General features: G+C 39.4%; 1 protein-coding gene across 11 annotated transcripts in view; it reads right to left on the bottom strand.

Moving 5' to 3' along the window:
• Positions 1 to 21062, bottom strand: part of HDAC9 (histone deacetylase 9) — a 992890-nt gene that overhangs the window by 243677 nt on the left and 728151 nt on the right. The window contains exon 18 of one of the 11 annotated variants that reach the window (XM_061413657.1): positions 8372 to 9538. The exons of the other annotated variants lie outside the window; for them this stretch is intronic. Within the exon in view, the coding sequence (XP_061269641.1) occupies positions 9521 to 9538 (18 nt within the window). The 3' untranslated portion in view covers positions 8372 to 9520. Of the gene's footprint in view, positions 1 to 8371; positions 9539 to 21062 lie in introns of those variants that run through there. 11 annotated transcript variants of the gene reach the window in all.

Below are 21062 nucleotides of genomic sequence, written 5' to 3'. Positions count from 1 at the left end.
CATAATGTTCAAAGAGGGTAATGCACACATTCTCCACTTAATTATAGACCTCAGAAAATCCAAAACAACCAGGATTGTGAAAACCTCAGAAAAATCAGCAGAGGCCAACAGACCTCAGTGATGTAAAAAAAAAAGTAAAAGAAAGAAAAGAACAGCACATGGGGGGAAAATCCAGCAATTCAGAAGCAGATAACAATTATTCCTATTAGTCATTTTTGAGACTTCTAAAATAATTAGGAAGGTGGTCCTCTAAGGAGACATGAGCACTAGATACACACCTACTTATAAAAATGTAGCCACAAGATAATACTATCCACATCTAAAAGAAGAGCATCATGTTGCAATCTCTCTCATTAGTAGTGAAAAAGAATGAGGGATAATAGGAAATACTGCCTCAGACATGACTTACAGAACATGAATGGTAGAAATATGATCTCATTCACTTCAAGTCAAACTAGAATAAAATTCAGGAAATATACAGATAGTAACACAAAGCTAATACAGACATTTCATGTTTTTAGTTTTACTGTTTATTCCCTTACTCTATAAAGTTCTAGTCTTTATTATTTATAAATAATAATGACAGAAACAGTAAGAGTTGTCATCATATGACTACAGAATACTTATTAAGAACTGGCCACCATGTAAAGCTCTTCAGTTCAGTTCAGTTCAGTCTCCCAGTTGTGTCCGACTCTTTGCGACCCCATGAATCGCAGCACACCAGGCCTCCCTGTCCACCCCCAACTCCCGGAGTTCACTCAGACTCACGTCCATCAAGTCAGTAATGCCATCCAGCCATCTCATCCTCTGTCGTCCCCTTCTCCTCCTGCCCCCAATCCCTCCCAGCATCAGCGTCTTCTCCAATGAGTCAACTCTTCGCATGAGGTGGCCAAAGTACTAGAGTTTCAGCTTCAGCATCATTCCCTCCAAAGAAATCCCAGGGCTGATCTCCTTCAAAAGGGACTGGTTGGATCTCCTTGCAACCAGAAGATCTCAAGAGTCTTCTCCAACACCACAGTTCAAAAGCATCAATTCTTCTGTGCTCAGCCTTCTTCACAGTGAAACTCTCACATCCATACATGACCACAGGAAAAACTATAGCCTTGACTAGACGGACATTTGTTAACAAAGTAATGTCTCTGCTTTTGAATATGCTATCTAGGTTGGTCATAATTTTCCTTCCAAGGAGTAAGCCTCTTTTAATTTCATGGCTGCAATCACCATCTGCAGTGATTTTGGAACCCAAAAAATAAAGTCTGACACTGTTTCCACTGTTTCCCCATCTATTTCCCATGAAGTGATGGGACCGGATGCCGTGATCTTCGTTTTCTGAATGTTGAGCTTTAAGCCAACTTTTTCACTCTCCTCTTTCACTTTCATCAAGAGGCTTTTTAGTTCCTCTTCACTTTCTGCCATAAGGGCGGTGTCATCTGCATATCTGAGGTTATTGATATTTCTCCCGGCAATCTTGATTCCAGCTTGTGTTTCTTCCAGTCCAGTGTTTCTCATGATGGACTCTGCATATAAGTTAAATAAACAGGGTGATAATATACAGCCTTGACATACTCCTTTTCCTATTTGGAACCAGTCTGTTGTTCCATGTCCAGTTCTAACTGTTGCTTCCTGACCTGCATACAGATTACTCAAGAGGCAGATCAGGTGGTCTGGTATTCCCATCTCTTTCAGAATTTTCCAGTTTATTGTGATCCAAACAGTCAAAGGCTTTGGCTAGTCAATAAAGCAGAAATAGATGTTTTTCTGGAACTCTCTTGCCTTTTCCATGATCCAGCGGATGTTGGCAATTTGATCTCTGGTTCCTCTGCCTTTTCTAAAACCAGCTTGAACATCAGGAAGTTCATGGTTCACGTATTGCTGAAGCCTGGCTTGGAGAATTTTGAGCATTACTTTACTAGCATGTGAGATGAGTGCAATTGTGCGGTAGTTTGAGCATTCTTTGGCATTGCCTTTCTTTGGGATTGGAATGAAAACTGACCTTTCCCATTCCTGTGGCCACTTCTGAGTTTTTCAAATTTGCTGGCGTATTGAGTGCAGCACTTTCACATCATCATCTTTCAGGATTTGAAATAGCTCCACTGGAATTCTATCACCTCCACTAGCTTTGTTCATAGTGATGCTTTCTAAGGCCCACTTGACGTCACATTCCAGGATGTCTGGCTCTAGATGAGTGATCACACCATTGTGATTATCTGGGTCATGAATATCCTTTTTGTATAGTTCTTCTGTGTATTCTTGCCACCTTTTCTTAATATCTTCTGCTTCTTTTAGGTCCATACCATTTCTGACCTTTATCGAGCCCATCTTTGCATGAAATGTTCCCTTGGTATCTCTAATTTTCTTGAAGAGATCTCTAGTCTTTCCCATTCTGTTGTTTTCCTCTATTTCTTTGCATTGATCGCTGAGGAAGGCTTTCTTATCTCTTCTTGCTATTCTTTGGAACTCTGCATTCAGATGCTTATATCTTTCCTTTTCTCCTTTGCTTTTCACTTCTCTTCTTTTCACAGCTATTTGTAAGGCCTCCCCAGACAGCCATTTTGCTTTTTTGCATTTCTTTTCCATGGGGATGGTCTTGATCCCTGTCTCCTGTACAATGTCACGAACCTCATTCCATAGTTCATCAGGTACTCTGTCTATCAGATCTAGGCCCTTAAATCTATTTCTCACTTCCACTGTATAATCATAAGGGATTTGATTTAGGTCATACCTGAATGGTCTAGTGGTTTTCCCTACTTTCTTCAATTTAAGTCTGAATTTGGCAATAAGGAGTTCATGATCTGAGCCACAGTCAGCTCCTGATCTTGTTTTTGTTGACTATATAGAGCTTCTCCATCTTTGGCTGCAAAGAATATAATCAATCTGATTTTGGTGTTGACCATCTGGTGATGTCCATGTGTAGAGTCTTCTCTTGTGTTGTTGGAAGAGGGTGTTTGCTATGACCAGTGCATTTTCTTAGCAAAACTGTATTAGTCTTTGCCCTGCTTCATTCTGTACTCAAGGCCAAATTTGCCCGTTACTCCAGGTGTTTCTTGACTTCCTACTTTTGCATTCCAGTCCCCTATAATGAAACGGACATCTTTTTGGGGTGTTAGTTCTAAAACGTCTTGTAAGTCTTCATAGAACTGTTCAACTTCAGCTTCTTCAGCGTTACTGGTTGGGGCATAGACTTGGATTACTGTGATATTGAATGGTTTGCCTTGGAAATGAACAGAGATCATTCTGTTGTTTTTGAAATTGCATCCAAGTACTGCATTTTGGAGTCTTTTGTTGACCATGATGGCTACTCCATTTCTTCTGAGGGATTCCTGCCTGCAGTAGTAGATATAATGGTCATCTGAGTTAAATTCACCCATTCCAGTCCATTTTAGTTTGCTGATTCCTAGAATGTCGACATTCACTCTTGCCATCTCTTGTTTGACCACTTCCAATTTGCCTTGATTCATGGACCTGACATTCCAGGTTCCTATGCAATATTGCTCTTTACAGTATCGGACCTTGCTTCTTTGCCGATATTAACTCATACTATCCTTACAACAACCACTGACATAGATGCTATTATTGCTATGCTATGCTATGCTAAGTCGCTTCAGTCGTGTCTAACTCTGTGTGACCCCAGAGATGGCAGCACACCAGGCACCCCCGTCCCTGGGATTCTCTAGGCAAGAACACTGAAATGGGTTGCCATTTCCTTCTCTAATGAATGAAAGTGAAAAGAGAAAGTGAAGTCACTCAGTCTTGTCCGACTCCTAGCAACCCCATGGACTGCAGCCCACCAGGCTCCTCCATCCATGGGATTTTCCAGGCAAGTGTACTGGAGTGGGGTGCCATTGCCTTCTCCGATGCTATTATTAAGCAGTGTTGTATACAAAATTCAGAGAGGTTATATGGTTAGCCATTAGTGGAATTGGAATGAGAAGCCAGAAAGAAAAAAAAAAAAGAGTATGAGCTCTTAATTCACACTAATGTTTATGCCAGTCACATCAAAATCTAAAAACTAAGTTTTTTGAGATTAGTTGTTTGTCATTTGCTTCATTTGCTATTTTTTCCCATTCTGAAGGCTGTCTTTTCACCTTGCTTATAGTTTCTTTTGTTGTTCAGGAGATTTAATTTTAATTAGATCCCATTTGTTTATTTTTGCTTTTATTTCCAATATTCTGGGAGGTGGGTCATAGAGGATCCTGCTGTGATGTATGTCAGAGACTGTTTTGCCTATGTTCTCCTCTAAGCGTTTTATAGTTTCTGGTCTTATGTTTAGATTTAATCCATTTTGAGTTTATTTTTTTGTATGGTGTTAGAAAGTGTTCTAGTTTCATTCTTTTACGAGTGGTTGACCAGTTTTCCCAGCACCACTTGTTAAAGAGATTGTCTTTAATCCATTGTATATTCTTGCCTCCTTTGTCAAAGATAAGGTGTCCATATGTGCATGGATTTATCTCTGGGCTTTCTATTTTGTTCCATTGATCAACATTTCTGTCTTTGTGCCAGTACCATACTGTCTTGATGACTGTGGCTCTGTAGTAGAGCCTGAAGTCAGGCAGGTTTATTCTTCCAGTTCCATTCTTCTTTCTCAAGATTGCTTTGGCTATTTGAGGTTTTTTGTATTTCCATACAAATTGTGAAATTATTTGTTCTAGCTCTGTGAAAAATACCTTTGGTAGCTTGATAGGGATTGCATTGAATCTATAGATTGCTTTGTGTAGTATACTCATTTTCACTATATTGATTCTTCCCATCCATGAACATGGTATATTTCTCCATCTATTAGTGTCCTCTTTGATTAAAAAAAAATAAAATACAATAAAAACTAAGTTTTTTTTTTTAAAGAAAGCAGCTATCATATTTACAGAATCAAAGATTTTTCCTAATGAACTAAATAATCTATGACCTACATGAATGTTTTTATCTTTAAAGGTACTGAACTTCTATCATATAAAGTTGCTAAAATATTCAAGAAATTCAAATTCCCCAAGTTGTGTCTGGAGTAGCTGAGCCTTCTTGAGTGTTGTAATTTCCCTGCCATTAAGAGGGGCTTCCCAGGTGGTGCAAGGGGCAAGACTTCGCCTGCCAATGCAGGAGACACCAGAGACACGGGTTCTGGAAAACCCCATAGCAGCGTAACCTGACAGGCTAAAGTCCACGGGGTGGCAAAGAGTCAGATGTGACTGAGCACTGAGCACATTCTGAGGAAGAGGTTCCCCAGTGGGGGTGGCTTTGCCATATACATGGAATCTAAAAGAATATAGTGATAAAAGTATTCACAGGGGAGCAATGGAGACACAGACATAGAGAACAAACATATGGACATGGAGTTGGAGGAGGAAGGAGAGGGTGGGATGTATGCAGAGAGTAACATGGAAACATACCATGTGTCCCTGAGTCATATAGCCAATGGAATCTGCTATATGACTCAGGGAACTCAAACGGGGGCTCTGTAACAACCTAGAGGGGTGGGATGGAGGTTTAAGAGGGAGGGGACATAAGTATACCTTTGGCTGCTCCATGTTGATGTTTGGAAGAAACCAACAATACCATCAAGCAAGTATCCTTCAATTAAAAATAAATAAAAATAAAAGACTGAGGGGACAGGTGTACGCCTGGTGTCTATTGGGTAGAAGTCAGGAATTCTGTCAGATGTCTTATAGTGCAACAGGACAGTACAACAAAAATTATCTGCCAAAAGGTCAATAATGTCAAGGTTGAGAAGTCCTAGAAACACTGAGAATCTTATAAATCACAGGGCTGTTTTCTTTATATGGCTTCTAGAAATCCCAAAGCCAAAGGATTTGAAAGGGAAAGGGAAAGTAGCTCAGTCATGTCTGATTCTTTGCAATTCCACGGACTGTATAGTTCCAGGCCAGACCTTCTCCAGGGCATCTTCTGAATCCAGGGATTAAACCCAGGTCTCCCACATTGCAGGCAGATTCTTTACAGCTAAGCCACAAGGGAAGCTCAAGAATACTGGAATGGGTAGCCTATCCCTTCTCCAGCGGATCTTCCCGATCCAGGAATCAAAACAGGTCTCCTGCATTGCGGGCGGATTCTTTACCAACTGAGCTATCAGGGAAGCCCAAAAGTAACTCAGTCATGTCTGACTCTTTGTGACCCCATGGACTATACACACTCCAAGGAATTCTCTGGGCCAGAACAGTGGAGTGGGTAGCCTTCCCTTTCTCCAGGGGATCTTCCCAACCCAAGGATTTGAAGCAGCTTTTAAAGCAAACAAATATAACTCTGTGTGTGTTTCAAAGTAGGTATGGTAATCATTCAAACTGAAAATACAATGAACCAGGAATGAGGTTAGCCATATAAAGTATGTGCTGTAGTATCTGGTATCTACTGCTTTTACTGGAGAAGGACCACACATTTGGCTTTGAGAAAGCAAGAAGGACAGACAAAATGAGAAAGCAGAAACAGAGCTCTGAGACAATGTAGGAGAGGTGAGAGAGGGAACAGGGAGGTAAACACTTTATATTTTCATTTTTCCTCTGTAAAGCTGTTCTTTGTCTGTGGCTTTTTTATTTGGAATATAACCAAGAGTAATTTTTATCAATGTTATTCTTTTCCTGAATTTATCCAAATAATTCTGTCCACCGAACAGAATCAACACTAATATAAACTTATTTTTAAGGATTGTTCTGCTCTTTTCAGTTTCTTAAGTTTCACGAATGTTAGTGACAGAGCCAAGAAAAACTTTTCACAGTTCTTCCCATTCTTCTGCTCCCATTTCAACTTATCTTTCCTTAATATATCAAAGAAAGGGACCACAATTTCTTTTAAGGATTTTGAAAAACAAATAATTATACAGTATCAGTGGCAAAATAAAAGATCAAGGGACAGCATATGATTATTGGCATCTATACCAAAACTTTTAAAAGAAGAAAAAACAGATAATTTTGACCTGTTGTAAGCCAGATCCATGAGGATGCTCATATGTCCCTATACATATGGCAGGCCAGGAGTACACGGAAAGCCTGAGGCCTCTGAGAGGCCAGGATTCATTTTGTTGAGTACACATATGAAGTGGTGTTTTGAGTATACCCACCCTTTCAAATGTTCACTTCCTTTGGAATAGATTCTGACATCTGAGAACTGGGTATAACCACTGTTTTCAAAAACACTGTTTTCATAGCTTATTTCACTATTAATTAGAAACATGAGTTAAAATGACCAAAAATCCATGGTCAAGCTTTTGCGTGAAATGAAGATGTTTCCTCAATGCCTTATTGAGACATTTCTGGGCTTCTGCACATCTTTCGGTAAGCTCCTAGTGGCCTTCAGTTTCTTCTTCTTTTTTTCTTTTTTACTGTTTGCTCTGAGAATGGCCATATCAAAATGGACATAAAAAGACAAGTGACAAATAATTGGAGTCCCAAGGAAGGGACTGTCCACAGATAGATCTGTCATTGGATAATACACACTGTCATGTAATCTATGATTTTAAAAATAGCAATAACAATACCACTCTTTTCCCTAAAATACTTTTCTTGGGATTAATGGGATTGATGACCACTACGGAGAAGACAGTGGCACCCCACTCCAGTACTCTTGCCTGGAAAATCCCATGGATGGAGGAGCCTGGTAGGCTGCAGTCCATGGGGTCGCTAAGAGTCAGACACGACTGAGCGACTTCACTTTCACCTTTCACTTTCATGAACTGGAGAAGGAAATGGCAACCCACTCCGGTATTCTTGCCTGGAGAATCCCAGGGACGGGGTAGCCTGGTGGGCTGCCATCTATGGGGTCGCATAGAGTCGGACATGACTGAAGTGACTTAGCAGCAGCAGCAGCAGAGACAGATAAAGTCCACGAATAAGGACAAAGCACCAGAAATGAGCCTCGATAAACTTGTATATAAAAGTGATACAGAGTAGGACTACAGCAGTACCCCTGTGTTCTAATGACTCCAGACTGGTAATGTACATAAAACCTAATGTAAGGTAAGTGGGGAAGGGAGGAAGTTAGGAACAATTTCTCAATCTTAAATACTGATAAGAATTCACTTAAAAAAATTCACACCCAGACCCCCCCCTCAAAAAAAAAAAAAAAAAAAACCTATTTGTGTGCTGAACTTGGCTACTGGGCTGCCAGTGCATAACTCCTGCTATCCAGAGTGACTTATATTTTACATAGTTTTAAATTTATAAGGCAGAAAAGTAAAAAATGTATCTCCAGGGGACTTGCTGGATTGATTCCTTCTGTGCAGGGATCATGCTGTAACTCAAGGCTATTTCTTAGGGTGGGGCACTGGGAGAGGATAACTAAACCAGGTGTGTTTATAAAGGAATCTTACCTTTGCTTGAGACAAAGACTAGAGCAAAGATGCTCAGGTTAACATTTGAAGTACACGTTCAAAATATTCACAGCAGTACAGAATGTTTTATTGCATTGTTAAACTTTGTTGAGTAAATATTTCATGGTAAAAGGTATACATAATTCAGCAGTGATTTTAAGTTAATTTGAGGCATATTAATTGCAGCAATGCCAACATACATTTGAAAATGTATCCTCATATTTTTGACACATAATATTTATTCTGTCCATGGACAATATTGTATATACACCTAAATTCACAGCCTTCTTGTAATGAATAACTCATGGCCATCCAGCAGTTTGTGAACACAAGAACAACTGACCTACATTTAATATACCATTTAGAATAAAGTGGCAAAAATAATGCACTCAACCTGATAAAAGAAAAATGCTGATAAATATTAATTTGGGGGGTATCTGAGAGCTGAGGTCACAAGACAAGTAACTGCAACTGTCTAATACAGGTATAACTGGATTCTTGGAAGGAGGAAAGAGAGAGAAAACAAGACAGAAGAAATATTGACGAGATTATGACTGAGAATTTCTCAAATAATGAAACTACATATCCAAAAAATTCAAAGCATAACTAGAAAAAAAATAAAATCAATTACACAAACAAATGAAAAATCCATACCTAGACATAACACAGTCAAACTGTTAAAAACTCAACAACAGTAACAAAAGAATCCTTAATTGCAGCCAGAGAAAATAAACACATTATATAAAATTGAACAAAGGTATGAATTAAAATAGATTTCTTAGCAGAAATTATTTTAGGTAGAAAACAATGGAATGGCATCAAATATTTCAAAGGAAAAAAATGTCAAAGTAGAAGAAGAATTGATGCTTTTGAACTGTTGTGTTGGAGAAGATTCTTGAGAGTCCCATGGACAGCAAGGAGATCCAACCAGTCTATTCTAAAGGAAACCAGTCCTGAATATTCACTGGAAGGACTGATGCTGAAGTTGAAACTCCAATACTTTGGCCACCTGATGCAAAGCACTGACTCATTGGAAAAGACCCTGATGTTGGGAAAGACTGAAGGCAGAAGAAGGGGACGACAGAGGATGATATGGTTGGCATCTCATGCGTCGGATGACATCACAGACACGATGGACATGAGTTTAAGTAGACTCCAGGAGTTGGTGATGGACAGGGAGGCCTGGTGTGCTGCAGTCCATGGGGTCACGAAGAGTCAGACACGACTGAGTGACTGAACAACAATAAAGGAAGGCAGAAAAAGAGAGAAAATGAAAAAAAAAACAAACAAACAAACACAACAACTTCCCAAAATAAAGAACTAACACCAAGGTGGGGGCTTCCCTGGTGGCTCAGTGGTAAAGAATCCACCTGCCAATGCAAGAGACACAGTAGATGCAGGTTGGATTCCTGGATCAGGAAGATCCCCTGGAGAAGGAAGTGGCAACCCACTCCACTATTCTTGCCTGGAAAATCCCAGGGACAGAGGAGGCTGGAGGACTACAGCCCACCGGGTTGCAAAGAGTCAAGCATGACTGAGCAAATGAGCACCCCTCAGAGATCCCACCATCTGTGGGGTAGCTGAGCCCCTGCACAGCTATTGAGCCTGTGCTTGAGAGCCTGAGAGCTGCAACTGCTGAAGCCCAGGTACCCTAGAGCCAGTGCTCTGCAGGAGAAGAAGCCACCTCAGTCAGAAATCTGCACACCGCAACAAAGAGAAAAGCCCACGCTGTAATGAAGACCCTGTGCAGCCAAACATAAATAAAGAATTTTTTAAAAAACCAAGATGGGACAAATATAAAACAACTAACAAGATGGTAGATTTAAATCCAACAATATCAAGAACCACTGGTCTAGAATACTGCTACTGAAAGTGTGGCCCATGGAACCATGGTCCACAGAGTATTCACAGTCCACAAGATAAGCACAAGCAAGCGCTTAGAAACTTTTGTGGTAATCCATTTAGAATAATTCGGTATCTGTTGATACATATTTTTTGTTGATCATATTTTTTGTATCTCAATTTTAGTGATTCTTTTCTAATGCATTTTACAAAGCATAAGCAAACAAAATCTTTCCTCACCATACGGTAATTTGAGAAGCACTGATTTCAAAGAGAAAGGACTTTTCCTTCCAAACTGAACAAAGAAGGAGTTATATTTGGGTAAGAGAGGAAGAAAGAAAAGGTGAAGCTGGAGGTGAAATGAGGAATGTGTTAGAAGTTTTATTTATAAATTAGCCATATCAAGAGAAGTTGTCCTAAGAGAGAATGACTACCAATAGTTATCTAAGCATTACACCATAGAGGTTCCCACAACCTCAGGATTTGGAATACTGTCAGAACTTCTGATAAACTTTTTAACAGAGACTCCAAGGAACCAGGTTTTGGACAAAGTTGATCTGCCTTATATTCCATTTTTTTTTTTTTTAGGTGGTAGCCTTGGCTTAGGTATCATCAATGTTTAGTACAATGACACTTCATTTATTCTTGTTAACTTTAAAGTTAAAGATGTTGAAAACCATCATTTCCACTTACTAGTTGTTCAAACCCAGACAAGGTCCTTTACCATTCCAAGCCTTAAGAAAAATGGATATAATACCACCTTCCACCTTTATTAGCATTAATTTGACCAATGCATGTAAAGTGCTTACCACAGTGCAACACACTAATGAAAGTAGTAAGCTCTTAGAAAATACTAAGAAAAAAAAATCCTGAGTTTTGTTCCAAAATTGCTTTCTATTCTGCAGCATATCAAAAACTATATATATATTAGTGATTAGTGATTAGTTCAGTCACTCAGTCATGATAGACTCTTTGCGACCCCATGAATCGCAGCACGCCAGGCCTCCCTGTCCATCACCAACTCCCGGAGTTCACCCAGACTCACGTCCATCGAGTCAGTGATGCCATCCAGCCATCTCATCCTCTGTCCCCTTCTCCTCCTGCCCCCAATTCCTCCCAGCATCAGAGTCTTTTCCAATGAGTCAACTCTTCGCATGAGGTGGCCAAAGTACTGGAGTTTCAGCTTTAGCATCATTCCTTCCAAAGAAATCCCAGGGCTGATCTCCTTCAAAATGGACAGGTTGGATCTCCTTACAATCCAAGGGACTCTCAAGAGTCTTCTCCAACACCACAGTTCAAAGGCATCAATTCTTCGGCGCTCAGCCTTCTTCACAGTCCAACTCTCACATCCATACATGACCACAGGAAAAACCATAGCCTTGACTAGACGGACCTTTGTTGGCAAAGTAATGTCTCTGCTTTTGAATATGCTATCTAGGTTGGTCATAACTTTCCTTCCAAGGAGTAAGCGTCTTTTAATTTCATGGCTGCAGTAACCATCTGCAGTGATTTTGGAGCCCCCCAAAATAAAGTCTGACACTGTTTCCACTGTTTCCCCATCTATTTCCCATGAAGTGATGGGACCAGATGCCATATATATATATATATATATATATACACACACACACACACACACATATATATACATATATATATAGCTACATATAGATCTAGTTCAACTAGAGTTTCCTGAATGAATGTGGGTCTTTTCCAAGCACATTCAGCACAGTTCAGTCACTGGCACCGAAACAAAGCTCAGGCTCTGAAAAGCTGCACGTGACAGAAATTAAGCTACCTGTACTGAAAGTGGATGTGAAAGTATTTAAAAGGGAAAGAGAATAACTTAGAAGAAGAGGAATTTAGGAACAGTCTCCTGTATATAGTCTAAATGCAGCCTGTTGATTCCTTTTGGAAATACTTGCAGAGTTAAACGTAATATCTGTGTGCCCATTAACAGCAGGTTTCACATGCACTGTGCATAGTTAATGTGGTGCCCGGTTCCTCTGTGGATGCCTTGAATATTTCCCCTTGAAAGTTGGAAATCAAAGCTCCTCAGACAGTACTAAGCAGTTTAGTAAGCACTTGCTGCTATGCTATGCTGCTGCTAGGCCACAGGGCATTTCTGAATAATTGAGTTTAACTTAAATAATGATCAGATGCCCCTAGAAACCTCCTGACAGACACCAGACTCAACGAAGAAACTGAGATTATTTTCATCACCGTACTTATTCTGTGCCACTTTAGGCATGTCATATTAGAGCTTAACTGTGAAAGAAATTAAACATCTATTCAACTTTTGCATCACATCAGGTAAAGTGAGCTTTTTAAATAAATCTATTGTGGAACCAGATAGTTCTGCTAATAGCACCTTGGAAAGTTAGAAGTTATCAAATATTTTAAAGTCACTGAAATTGTTTTAAGGCATGATTTAATTTCCAAGACATTTTAGCTTTATCTATTAATACATAGTTTAATTAGTTTAAAACTCTACCTTACATACAATAGCATTTGCAAACTAAATTCCTTATTTGTTCATTTTGGGAATAGAATAATTACTTTTATCCACTTAAGAGATATTTGAAAAATTTTGCATTTTTCTATCATTAAGCCTCCACACTTACAACTAGAACTGAAAATCCCAGTAGATATTTTGTTTCTGGGAATACTGATAGCAGGGGTGGGAGGAGGAAAGATTCAGAGAGAAAAACCTAAATTCTTAGTAGATTCGGTGCAAGACATAGTAAAATAAAATATATTATTCAAAGAAAGCAAAAACTAAGTATCTTTGGTCAGCATCTAAAGAGAGACACATGGGGCAGTAGGGGCACCAGATAAGTGCTGGGCACCTTGTTAAACATTTTACAACATAACTCAGTTTATTCTCAGTGGACTGATACAGACATAAACTCTAAAAGATTGTCTTTATTGTTTCTCCTGTAGCTCTCTTAACAATACACAGAAAAGCTAGTATTAAGTGCCACGAATACAGGGCTTGTTGCTATTTAGTTGCTAAGTTGTGTCCAACTCTTTGAGACCCCATGGAACATAACCCATCAGGCTCCTCTGTCCATGGGATCCCCCCGGTAAGAATACTGGAGTGCGCTGCCATTTCCTCCTCCAGGAAATGGAGTCCCCCAAACAGGGACTACACCCGCATCTCTTGTGCCTTCTGCACTGGGATGCAGATTATTTACCACTGAGCCGCCTGGGAAGCCCCAAGAATACACACTGCTTCTTGAAGCCTTCATCAATCAGATCGCCGAGTATGTCAGATTTGTCCCCAAGGAAAAAGATAAAGCAAATTTCATTAACTGCCTCTACTTAAAAAAAAGTAAAGAAACTGAAGCACAGAAAAGTAAAATGATTCATCCAGTCATGGATCTTATCACTCAAACTGTGGTCCATGGGTCAGCAGCACTGACATCACATGGGTGTTTGTGAAAAATGCAGAATCTCAGGCTACATTCAGTTCTGCTGAACCAGAATCTATATCTCAGAGTCAGAGAAACACTTTCAGGTTGGGACAGTGTGGAGATTTAAATCCAAAAATTTCAATTTCTAAACCAAGGTTATCTGCCTATGTGCTTGTCACAGGGGCTCCTGAAAAACAATGGATTCATGTCAATGTATGGCATAAACCACCACAATATTATAAAGTAATTCACCTCCAATTAAAATAAATATATTAAAAAAGAAAAAAAAAAAAACAGACAGTGGCCTCCCCTCCCTTACTAGTCTCCCTACAGAGCCAGGAATCTAATGGTAGACCATCAGTTGGTTAGGTGCATCCTATGAGACCTCAGGGCTTCAGAGCTTTGAAGAAGCATTTATATCACACCCTTGACACAGCCAACAGCTATTTATTCCCTGCAAAACCAGAACTAATTAGGGCTGTCAAATAATTCCCCGTCAAAGCGGGGAAGTGGCCACTCTCTAGTCACAGCTGTCACTGATAATCTTCACTATTATATTTCATCTTCTCAATAACATGATGAGAAAGGCTTCATTATTCCTATTTTACAGATAAACAAACTGAGACTCACATGAATGAAGTAATTATTCACAGAGACATCTATTGTTGGTTTCTCTGACTCTAGGACTGGGCATAAGGACACATTCCCTAAAATCATAAACCCTCTCAGGGACAGTTCTACAGTCACTTAGACAGCAACATTTCAGAACCTCTTAAAAGTCCATGATAAATTTGGGTGACCCCTGCTTTTCTCCTCCTATAGGATCATGATAAGGGACATATTTCTGGGTTAAAGAACAGCCACATTCTTTATTGGACTCTTCCTCATTTGGCTCTGCAGCCTGTAGTGATGGGTGTTTTCCCTTCTCCTGTGTGATACAACATGCCAGCTCTTCAAAGGTACATATTAATTTCATGTTACATGTTCTGCTGAAACCTTGAGACCTTTGAAATGCAGCGGAGATGGATTTATGATAACAATGGGTGGATGACCCCGCATGCTTTATACCTTTTGTTCAATGCTGGGAGGAACACGTGAGTGACAGCCCATTCCCTCGGGGTCCCTTATAGATTATAATGCCCACACCTTAGCTTCTTTAGTCATGGTGAGATGAAAAAGAAATAGAACAGCTATGTGGAGGACCTTCAGATTCCAAGGAAAACCATGGATGTGATGAATGAATACTGTGACCACTATTCCATATGGAAAGAAGGCGTGAACTATCAATGCAGCAGCTGAAGGAGATCCCAGGGCAGGCTGTGCACATTAATGCTCTGCTACAAACCCCCTCCCAGTATAACAACTGCTTTCTGACAGCTCTAATGACCTTAGAGGTGCAATTTTTAGTCACTCTTCATTGTCAGAAAAAATCTCTCTTTGCTATTTACATGCCAATAATAAGCAGGGTAACATGTTTGTTGTGGCAAAGTGCTACCTCTTGAGACTCAGGATCTTCAGTTAAGATACTGGTGGACTAAAGGATGTGATAAATAATATATGGATTCCTGTGGGTTATGTGGTCAGTGAAGGAATGTGAGAGTTCCCATTGTTGCTATGCACAATTTCAGCAACATGCTGGTCAGTCCTACCAAGACTGAGAGAGGTGAATAACGTCATTTCTGTATTTTCCTACTGCCCTTTCATTTAATCTGATGTACGTACTGTGTAAAGGGTATTAAATAATCAGCTGGCCTTTTTTTTTCACCAAACAATGAATGTCAGAGTCTTGTTTCTACCCAAAGCAACTTCATAAAACGAACCCTGACTCAGACCAGTATGTAAAATGAGATTCTCTCTAACCTGCTCCACAGTGGTCTGCTCCAAGTGCAGATTCTTCAGCATTCTAGTTAGGGTTGAAATGCTGTATACAGCTACATGACTGTTTACCCCAAATTAATGACATTTGAGTTCATGGGTTTAATACTTTATAGGAACTTCAATAAGAATAGAATGTTCTTGGCAAAAGAAACAATTTTGCTTTTCTTATGGTTAGGGATATTCTCATTTGGGAAAGGAGTGCTGACAATCATAGGCGTTTGGAATTACAGTGAGGTGTGTGTACACAGAACCGTGGTTAAGAGCTTGGAATCAGGAGATTTGTACTTTACCATCTAGTAACAGAGAGACCTAAAAAGGTTACCCCCTGTCTCTGGGCTTCGGTTTCCTTCTCTATAGAATACAAAAATGCCGCAGGTACACAGTAGTAAGTCTCCTGAGGCTGAAGGATCACACTTCAGAATGGTATAGAATCACTTTGAGAAGTGTTTACCGATTGTTTTAAAAGATAACTATGTATCCACAGTAAATATTAATTAGAGACCATAGAAATCATATTATTTAGCTAACCCTAATTAAACTTAAAAGTTTTTGCACAGCAAAGGAAATCACATGCAAAATGAAAAGACAACTGTTGGGATGGGAGAAAATACTTTCAAATGAAGCAACTGACAAAGGAATAACCTCTAAAATATACAAATAGATCATACAGCTCAATATCAAGAAAACAAAACAACCCATTGAAACAATGAGCAGAAGATCTAAATACACATTTCTCCAAGGAGACATACAGATGAAAGGATGACATACAGACCAACACAGAAAAGGATGCTTAATCTCACTAAAAAAAAGAAATGCAAATCAAAACTACAATGAGATATCACCTCATACTGCTTAGGGTGGTCATTAGCCCAGAACCCACAAAGAATAAGTACTGGAGAGGGTGTAGAGAAAAGGGAACCCTCTTACACTGACAGTGGGAATGTAAATTGTCAGAGACACAATTGAGAATAGTATGGAGGGGCCCTAAAAAACTAAAAACAGAACTACCGTGTGACCCAGAAATTCCACTACTAGACATACACCCAGAAAAAAACATAATTCAAAACGACACATGCACCCGAGATTCCCTGCAGCACTATTTACAATTACCAGGACATGGAGACAACCCAAACGTCCATCAGCAGAGGGCTGGATGAAGAAGATGCAGTCCATATGCACAAAGGGATATTGCTTAGCCATAAAAAGGAATGAACTGGGTCATCTGTAGAAATGTGGATGGACCTACAGACTGTCATACAGAGGGATAACATTATACATAAACCAAATGATTTTGGATGCATATCATTCACAAACGCATTAGTCTTTCAATAGCCTTATTAGCACTGATAAAAACGGTGATGCAATGTTTGCTTCATTGCTAAGGTGAGTCGTCACTTTGTATTTTAAGTACTTTGTTTTACTTATTATTTTATATTTAAAAATAAACCATGACACAGTGATAATGATGCTGCTGGCTAGGAGTCAGGAGCTATGGATTCTACTTGGGGGGTTAGAATGATTACATCCTAAGGACTCTGCTGTGAACTGTCTTCTAGGGCTTAAGCATTCAGTAAAATAATTTATTTTAGTTTTGAATTCTGAAAGAAACACTATGTATTATTTGAGAATCTTAAACACTTCTACTAAACTTTCTGGCAGAATACTTCACAAAGGCAAATCCAGTAATGACATGTCAATACTATGTACTGGATGTTGGTTTGTTACAGGATGCATCTCTTGATCTGTAACCAACCAGGGTGAAAAATATGGCAAAGGGGAAATATGAGTTTTTTCACATCAAAAAGAAAGGTTGAGGTGGGCCTGGATCTATCTGCATTTCAGCCTGTACAATGTAGACACTGTCCCAAAGGTGCTTTTTTCTAGGTAGTCTTATTTCCTTTGTCAACTAAGTTTTTGTTGGACCTAAGGGTTTATGTTTTCTTGACAATCAGTGATGTATATTCAAACTCACTGTAGTATGCTTTAATTTCTGAATTTTTGTTTCTTAGAATCACAGATTTCCTGTTAGGTTGAAGCTTGAAGTTCATCAAATCCATTTACCTTCAGCAACTACAGAACCTAAGGTGCAATTTTTCTAGTGTGAATGTTGATAATCAAGAACCACAGGCAAGAAAATTAACAGAGAAAACGAAAGGAAAAGAAATTCCAGAAATGAGTGTGTTTCTTTTTTCCCCACTACTGATACAACTTTGGTTGACATAGTTGCAAACACACACACACACACACACACACACACACACACATATATATTCCCCCCCCCAAAGGTGTTGTAGTTTCAAGGGTAAAAAACACAGGTGTAAAGCTTTGATGATAGCATTTTTAAAATATCTCATTTTTACAACAGAAGAACTTTAATAGTTTTTGTTACAGTCATTTTTACTTTAAAAAAGAAAATGAAAATGAAATTTCAAAATGCATTCCATAATGTCAAAGCAATCAAAAGAATTTAATCACAGAGGGAACACTACAGTTAAGTGAATTAAGGAGGAAGTTAAGGTTTTCATTTCCAATTTTCCTCTTCCCTGCAATGGACATCAGGCAATTAAAGATTCTATAGGATTTTACAGGTTGCAGTCAACACAGAGTAATGTATATATCTATCCAGCAGGGGAAGGGGTTGCTGTCTACTTCCTTGCAACTATAACTGGGTATATATAATTAGCACGATCTATGCAATACTGCAAACTTTCTTTGTTATTTACAAAGAATTCCCTGGCTGCATAATATCTTGGACTATATTTTCCAAGTCTAGGGCAACATGATCTTTTTGTGGAATCCACAACATGAAACAAAATTCTCAAAACAATTTCATGAAGGCCTCTTATCTGTTTTACTTTTCCCAGGTGCCTTGGGGTGTTCCTGCTAGTATCATTTGCATCAAGTTTAAAACTAATGAAAATCCAAATACAATTAGAAAGAGAGATGGGGAAAGAGAGATTTCGAATCAGGGTGGATCCTCTCGTTGTGCTGGAGGGAAGAGGACTGTGATGCATCTTTGATAGCAGCAGCGGAGGAAATGAAACACTGATTGCAAGCCAGGGTAGACCTGACCATTAACGTGAGGAAAATCAACATTATCCTGATTATTGCATGTGAGAAACAGATGCTATTCTTGCCTCTTTCTGCAAATGTAACAAAAGGCACTGAACATGCTGGGGACACCTAGGTGGGAATAACACATGATGTGTAAGTTTAAGAGGAAGGGGGCTCCTGCATCATTATCAAAATTCCAGGAATATCCAAATTTTGGCATCAGCATTAGTTTTTTTTTTTTTCCCTGAAGAAAAAAATTCCTTACTAATCAACAACTACTTAGTGCATTTGTCAAAAATATGATGTGTTCGGAGAGCCTCAACAGGTAATGCCTGGATGCCTCTCCCAGCTCCACACTCATAACCCACCCCAACAAACACAGAGACTCACCCAAAACATGTTCATTCCTCACTGTTCTTGAATATTTGTCTTACAACTGCTTGAGTGACCCCCACATCCCTCTTCTTTCTTTTCAGTTCTGGAAGTTCCCTCCTCTGTGTTCCCACAGCACATTTATCCAAACCAGTCCAATGGAAAGGCTAAGAGCAATGGGAAAAGCAGTCTTGTCTTCTTAGTCTGCATTCCTGCTCCTTGTCTAATCACTGACAACTAGCCTTATCTTATTTTTCCTGCGCTTCACTTCTCTTATGATGGCACACTTCGTGCCTTTTAAAATACTGTTTTTCTCTTTTTGGTTTGTTTCAAAGAAGACAACTGTAAACAGCAAGAGAGAAATCAACCATGTCTTTCTACTACACTGAAGTTAACTGTACGTGCACAGATTTGCTCATAAATTAAATCATTCCTTGATATTATAATACGACAGAGAAAGTCAGAGCTGTCTTTGAAAGATGTGCCACTGGAATTTTTTTATTGTCATTGGGTGGATAAATGTGGAGAACTAATGAGGTATAATAAATGGGGAAATAATATGAAGTTATAAATGTGGTAATAATAAAAGAATTTTCTTCTTAAAATATGTGGACATATAATTTTCATACATGCAAATTTTATCTATCAGAGGGGATAGCTTACATTTTTAATCTGAGAGAGTGAAAGAAAATCTGACACGATTCATCCAAACTTGCCTCCTCTACAGGGAACATAGTATATAAGTAAAATGTCTGCTGAAAACCTCTGAGCAACTGAAATGAGACGAAAATTACCTCCACACCATTACCTAATCCTTCTCCCTATTTCCTCCTCCCCAAATCACAAAAATATTCACATCCATAAACCTCACAGGGTGTCAGATCTAGGTGTAATCAAATAGAATATGGATGGAAAAAGTTTGTAATAAAAAGCCAGCATTGCATTCGAGGACTAACTGAGCTGCTGCTGGAGAAGGTGCCTAGATGAAACCTCCCAGAACCCTCGGGCACATCTTTGACCAGTTAGGCAGGCCCCGTGCTCTGCAATTCCTCATTCCTCCCGGGGAATTGTTCTGCCTCTTCCCTGGCTCCTCCTCCTCCCATCAAGGGTCTGACACTGCCCATTGACCACGTTTATTTTTCTGGCTTTTGGCACTAGGAGCTGGTCTGCTGTAGGATAAAAGTGGAATTCTCTGCTGTCTGCAGGGCTTTCCCCAGGGAGCGGAGCATGAAACCCAAACTTATATATAAAATCATATCCTGTTTGCAAACATCATATTCCCTTTGCTTCTCACTAATCTGGTCCTGTAAACCCCAGCACAGCTTGAGAGCCCATTCCTCATCTAAACAAATGCCATAAGCCCCTTTATACTTTTACAACCATGTCAAAAAATAATATTGCCTGCCAATAGTGATGTGATTGGAGTTGCCTCCTCCGAGCCATAAAAGAAGTGCCGAGTCTGTTATCAATTTCTCTAAGTGTATCAGGGGAATTATGGGTCGATTCAGTTCCAAGTTATAAATGACAACTCAAAAGCCGCAGAAGTGTTTGAAGCTGGGAGCTGATGACGACATTATCATAAAAGCCTGCTCGTCCTTGCTTTTGTGGTTTTTTTCTTTTTTTTTTTTTTGTGGCCTATCAAGTGAAGAGGGAAAAATAAGGCTGAGAAATGACTTCAAGATTTCTTCACACAGCAGCAGGTCAGATGGCCAGGAAAATGATCACTATTTTTAGTGATACACCCTGAGGAGTGAGAACTAAAGTGGTCCAGCGCTGGCTCTTGTTTCCAGAGTCCCTTAATTATCTGTTTCACTGTATGATGACCAAGGCCTGGGGTTTGGTAAAATGCTCTTTTCAATTGGTACATTTTCCTGTAGTGCAATCACACAGTAATCAGAAGTGAGTCATGCTGTAGTAACGAAACAAAATGAGAACCAAACACAAAGGAATTCTGAGACCTTGAGATCGTTGTTCAGAACATCATTCTGGAGGATACACTTTAAAGCGCCTTAGATACCACTCATGCATTGAGCTACCTGAGCAAATAATCGCACGCCATTTTATGGGAAAATCAAATAAGTAGTAGAGATTTTTTTAACTTCATAATGCCCCAGGTAGACCCCTCAAAAGCCAATTAATCCATCAGCATTCAGTAGGTACAAATTAAACCCATCTAGTAGGAAGGTATATATTCTAGG

The sequence above is a fragment of the Bos javanicus genome, chromosome 4, assembly GCF_032452875.1.
Source record: "Bos javanicus breed banteng chromosome 4, ARS-OSU_banteng_1.0, whole genome shotgun sequence".
In the NCBI taxonomy this organism is placed as follows: domain Eukaryota; kingdom Metazoa; phylum Chordata; class Mammalia; order Artiodactyla; family Bovidae; genus Bos; species Bos javanicus.
Note: the sequence above shows the minus strand (reverse complement) of the source record. Positions and strands in the feature narration are given on the sequence as shown.